The 5,756-nt window shown below is 53.2% G+C and overlaps 2 protein-coding genes across 2 annotated transcripts; both read right to left on the bottom strand.

Moving 5' to 3' along the window:
* Window positions 1-236: 236 nt before the first annotated feature.
* On the bottom strand, window positions 237-1,603 carry PG986_009348 (tyrosine-protein phosphatase yvh1 protein; the record flags this gene model as incomplete). Its single annotated transcript, XM_066845570.1, has 2 exons — window positions 237-1,251; window positions 1,557-1,603. 2 exons carry the CDS (start codon window positions 1,601-1,603, stop codon window positions 237-239), a joined length of 1,062 nt encoding a protein of 353 aa, XP_066697968.1.
* Window positions 1,604-3,716: 2,113 nt separating this feature from the next.
* Window positions 3,717-5,557, bottom strand: PG986_009347 (C2H2 finger domain-containing protein; the record flags this gene model as incomplete). The annotated part of the gene is made up of 3 exons (XM_066845569.1): window positions 3,717-4,167; window positions 4,270-5,286; window positions 5,352-5,557. The coding sequence occupies 3 exons, from the start codon at window positions 5,555-5,557 to the stop codon at window positions 3,717-3,719; spliced, it is 1,674 nt and encodes a 557-aa protein (XP_066697967.1).
* Window positions 5,558-5,756: the final 199 nt, after the last annotated feature.

Raw genomic sequence — 5,756 nt, 5'->3', positions numbered from 1 at the left:
TGGCAGGAAGCGCAAGGCGTGCACATAGCGATGCCGAAGGAATGCATCAATGACATAGGCAACGAGATTACTACCGTCAGCAGCGGGGAAGAGGAGCTTGAATCACCGGTCCAACGTCAGCAGTCAAGCGTAGTGTAGTTCTTTGCAGCCTCTGCCGTCTGCATGTAAGATGGGAGAGGACTCATGCGGGCTGACGGGCTTGGAGGCAGATCACTCTTTTCTATTTATTGTAGCGTTTATAGGCTGCCGCTCCGGGGAGGCATACGGATGGCTGATCCGGCAGAGCGATTAGATTCGTCAACTGCGCTTGGCTTCAGGGAGAATGCCGGACACACCCACTCGCGACAGCTACATCTCAGCCCTTGCCACGCGAAACGACCGACCTGGGCAGTGCATTTGGCGTTGGGACAGTTGAGGCGCCCCTCAAGCGCCCCGTCTTCGAGTGCTGGCCGCATCCACGACAGTGTTTCGACGAAGATGTGCCCACAAGGGACACTCTTCTTCGTCTCATTGCCGGTGCCGTTATGGTCTATGATGAACTTGGAGTTGGCAAGTACGCGGCGGCACATCTTGCATTTCAACTCCTTGTGCTCATCGTTTGATGCTACCGGCGCGGTCGCCGCAGGAGCCTCGTCCTCAAAGCGAATCCACTCAGGCTCAGGGGCCATGTGCGCAGCTCTCGATTCCTCTAACCTTCGCTCATAGAGCCACTTCTGGTAGATGGGATGGCTTTCGACGGCCCCGTCGCTGTCGGCGGGGCAGCCCATCTCCCACCACAGCTCAAGCTGCTGCATGAAGCCCGAATTCGGTTCTGCGATGGGCCTTGCTTCCTTGATACCCTTAAGGGCCAGCGCAACCGCATCTGTTGCTGTCTCTCGCCGTTGAGCGGTCGAAGTGGCTGATGCATCGAATTGCTTTCCGCCATAACGATGTGGGTATTTGTAGAGGAGATAAGCTATCGCACAGCTCACCGACCGAGACTTGCCCATGGCACAATGCACAAACACAGAACCAGGGGAAGTTTCCGTATCTTGATGCTGGTCACCTGACGTAGACTCGGGCGGGTATAGACCGCGGTCAATGAAGCGTACCGCGGATGAGAAGTGAACGAGCAGGTCTTGATCTTCCATGTCATCCACGTCGATACTCATATGCTGGAACTGTTTGGCCTCCTCGCCCCAGCCCTCAAACGAGTACTTGATGACGGAAAGCACATGGTTGATGTTCTTCCCATGGAGGCCATCGGGTTTCCTCAGGGCAAAGATCCTGCCCACTATCAGCGCCTGCCATCGCTAAGAAGGAGACAGATTGGGTAGTTGGGTAAGAAGTATGCAAGGGCTGATGTGTATAGTATAGCGTATTAGGTAGGCATAAGCGTCATCAGCCCATCAGGCGCCAATGACACTTTTGTTGACAACAGAGGCAGATGCCGGGCAACGATGCAGGCGATGCGGATGCAGGCATGTTGCAGCTACTACAATCGCATGGGCGGGGAGTGTGCATGGGAATGGAATAGGATGGATGGCTCGATCAAAAGCCAATGCAGAACTGCTTACCCTCCAACATAGAGATTGTCCTTGCCGGGTATTCTGTCGAGAGCCATGGCGGTTGGTGACTGCACGGTTGAAGAAAGGTCAGTACATATGTGCCTAGTTCCGAAATCGATGCTGACTAGAAGAAATGCAAGTCGTCTCCTTTCTAGGCAGGTGTCAATGTACGATAGATCAATGACCCATTCGATAGTACCAAGGGCGCTTGACAACCAAGGTGAGAATCAACGGCGTCAAACCGACTTGATTCGCCGTTGCCTGCGGCGGTAATTCGATGGCGTATCAACAACCGCTTCGATCCAGGCAGACGCTCTCTTTTACTCCCTCCCTCACTCTCGCTCAGCTTGCTTTGGGCAAAAGTACAGGTCGCTTGCTTACCTGCTTCAGGGTATATGCTACGCAAATGTCGTAGAGAGTCAAGTAAGCGAGCCTTAGTATGTCAGTCGCAGTTTTCCGGTTATTGGGGGTGTTTTGTTTCTTCCTGCCTCCAAATTGATCCTTCAACTCGATGACTTGCCAAAGTGGGTAGGTACGTATCTGGGAGTAGGACCAAGAGACCCAGACAGGGTAGGTAAGCAAGTAAGGTAGGGCTGAATCATGTGATGAACCAAAACATTAGTCCGATTGTAGGCGGCTGGAAAAGCTCCTTGCGTCAATGAACAAAGCACAAGCAAGCATCAAGCATCAATCAATCAATCAATTTGATGTATCATGTATCCTCGCCAAACGCCGCACATTGGCTTGCCTGTGGTGACCTGCTGCAGCAGCGTGCGCTGATATCAGATAGCCTGCTCGAGGAATCGCATTGGCCAACGGAGAAAATGCAAGCAAGGCGTGAATCATCACCAATCCAATTACTCACCCTGTCACCATCTCTCTCTCCCTCCCTCTCTCTCTCTCTCTCTCTGCCTTGCGTGCGCTGGCTGAGATAATGCAGCCCGCAAGCAAGCAAAGGCAGCCCTGGAGGTCGGTTGAGCAAAGCAAGGGCCTGGCTGGTTTTAGGCCCAAGGTGGGGGCCGAATCTAGATCTCCCACATGTCGGTCGGGCGTGCTATCGGCCGCCGGCGACTCTCGGCTGTGTCGGCTTGGCTGCAGTCATTGCCTACCTCTTCTATACAGACTGCTTATCTATCTTACCTAACCCTGGAGTTGTTTGCCTTCTTCCAGGGTAAGCAAGTATACACACGTATATTGACTATGTATCAATGTATACGGTTGATTTATTTTTGGGGCAAGAACCCTCGGGGCCCTGGTTTGATCGAAATGACCAATACGAGATAATTCCAACTCCTTACCGGTGTGTCGTTCGAGATATTGGTAGATATCACTTCCAGGACGGACTGTTGGTCACAGGTCAAGCTGATGAGTATCGGGCGCAACTAGTAATAGTAGATGTTTTTGATTGTATTCGTGGATTTCCTCCTGTGTCTATGTCATTTTTTATACTCCATGGTTGTTTTTTGATATTTCGACCTTCGTATTTCCCTCTCGGTGCAAGGTCGACCGATACCAAGCCATCCTTATCTACATCTAAATATGCAGCTAGGCCAATCCATAAGACGCCTTTTTCGTTAAGTCATGCCCAACTCCGGTTGATGATGATGTGAAGGCTACGCCGTAAAGCCCGTACTGTACAATAGAGGCGTATACCTAGCCTTCTTCTCCTTCACTCATGCCCAACCTACAGCCAGCCTAGGCCTGGCGTAGGCTCACTCACTTCCCAAGCAGTGAGAGGCAGCTCTTGCCACGGCATCCCGATGCGCATCCCACACGAGGGGGATATTAGGGCCGTCTATCGTGAGATCGGACCTCCCTGCAATCAAGGCATGCTATTGCCGCAGCACGCAAAAATCGGTGAGGTGGCAGTCCTCGTAACTCGACCACTAAGATGACGGGGGCTGCGCCACCCCGTTGGCGAGGAGAGACCTTTTCCGCTTTGGGCCTGGGCACTCTTCCACATACCATATACAATATCTGGATTGGGTTATGCGGGAGATCGGCAGAACTGCGACCAAGGATTCGGCATCCTTGCGCGTCCAATGTAACCGCCCCTTGGAGTTTCGCAAGGCCCCCCTCCTCCAGCGCATCGGGTGTAGCAATGGAATTGCACGTCGGATTCCACGCCTCTCGTGTTCATTCACATCCCAGGAGCAAGTGTGCCTGGGATCATCGGGGTTGAGGAGGCTCCTCCTCAATCATGCAAGCGCTCTCGAGCATGTTGGTCCATTTCCCGCTTGTTCCTGCATGACTGTGCTTGAGATGTTGTCGGAAATGGTCTGCTCGGAAGAACTTCTTGCTCGAGTTGCATTCCCGGAATTTGTGCACCTCTTGAAGATGGCGCAGTCTCTCGTCCCAATCCTGTTCGGTGGCATGGCGATTGCGGCCGCTACCACCGCTGCGTGTGAACTCATCCCCGCAGTAACCGCAGGCATCGGCTTCGCCGGGCCTGTTGCTGCTTTCGTGGAATGCCTTGTCATAGCCTGCAACATGCAGCGCCGAGCACGACCAGCTGTGACGTCGAACATGTAAACTGTTTTGGTGACGTTCTGCCTCGTTCTTGTTCTTGAAGCGATTACCACAAAAAGAGCATTCATATTGCTTCTCAGCCGCGTGTGCACTTAAGGTGGGAAGAGAGTCAGTCTTACACTTTTAACACAGGTGGAGGGGGATCGGTTTTTGATTGGACAGGCTCCCTGGCAAGGGACGGGTTATTGCTTACCTTAGCTCCTCAGCCGTCTCAAACTTCTTAGGCTTTTTCGGGCAGCACTCGCACATGAAGAAACCTTGGATTCTGGACATGGTGGTCTTAGACACATCCGATAGTTTGCGAGGAGAAGCAAGTGGCCGGTTGTCGCTCAAATTCCGATGGTGCGGAATCCGCGAGATGGATGATTGGGGCGAGTGCGTCAGGGAAATCGGGGTGCTAAATGGCGAGTTGCAAATCCCATCAACAGGCGACAGCCCGTTGGGCGACACTCGCCCGTACGAGTTTCCGCTGGTCATGCTAGTCGCAGCAAGGGAAATATTCGAAGCATATGATCCACTGCGTCCAACTGAAGACACAGAAGACATAGAACCTTGCGGGATCACAGTCAACCGAGGAGTTGGAGACTGACGGGAGGCTCCCTCACGGCGGCGCAGTAATTCCCCGGAACCTGGCAGGCTCTGCATCATCATGTCATCTCCTGGGGGTGACGAAGCCCGTCTTTTCAACCCCATTCGTTGATATTCCGAGCGTGAATCGTCAATATGAAGCCTCTTGATTCCAGATGTCTCTTCCATGGGGAAATCCGCGTCATCCAGATTATCAAAGCTACCTTGTGTAGAGACAGTTGCATCATCGGGCACAGAGCCACTGTTAGTACGTCGGCTGCGGAAGAGGGGTGACCGATCTGAGTCGGCCGGCTCAATTGGCGAACGGTAGTCAATGCTACTGGCCCCAGAGAATGGCAAACCCCTTGGCGAGATGGCCGACTGCATGGAACTATCCGGGACTTCCATTGTAAAGTTGCTACCCGTTCGTATGGGCAACGATAGATTCGGGAGGAGCGATTGGCGGTTTTCAGAACCATATCGTGGGTGAGCGTCGTTAACTGACGAGCTAAGTGCAGATCGTCTAGGAGGCTGGGCAGAGAACTTCTTGAGTAAAGAGTTGTCGTAGTCGTTGTTGTCCCGAGGCCTGTACTGGTCATGGGACATGAAGAGTTTCTTTGGCAACGAGTCCTGCGGTGACGGTCTGGAGGTTGCAGAAGGTGTGTGAGCGAGCAGGGCAGAGCATACACAGACACAACGATGACTTACAGATTCATGGTAGAGGCTAGACTATGGTAACCTTCATCCTTGATAGACTTGACGCTTTCCCTACGCATATAATTCGGGCTGTCTACATCAAGACTGTGCCCAGGACTTTCAAACCCCCCGGCTTCCCAGCTTGAAGGAGGACCCTTCGAAGTGGTCGCGAGGAGGTTGACGACTGGCGTCGAGTGACGGGCCGTCGACCGGGACATATCTGGGTGGTGGTAATGGCGGAGGTGCGATCTCATTTTCGGTACGAGGGCGGTTTGGTATCGACATGGGATTTGATGCCAACGACGGCGAGAATGCAGAAGGATATGAAGAATGACCTCTCCCGCTGCTTCCTCTCGTCCGATCATCGATGTATATGGGGGGGAGGAGCCGCCCTCGGGGCGTATCGTGGAGTCTCCA

The sequence above is a fragment of the Apiospora aurea genome, assembly GCF_038362705.1.
Source record: "Apiospora aurea strain CBS 24483 chromosome Unknown utg000006l_segment0_segment0, whole genome shotgun sequence".
Classification (NCBI taxonomy): Eukaryota; Fungi; Ascomycota; class Sordariomycetes; order Amphisphaeriales; family Apiosporaceae; genus Apiospora; species Apiospora aurea.
This window is presented reverse-complemented; position numbering and strand designations above follow the sequence as displayed.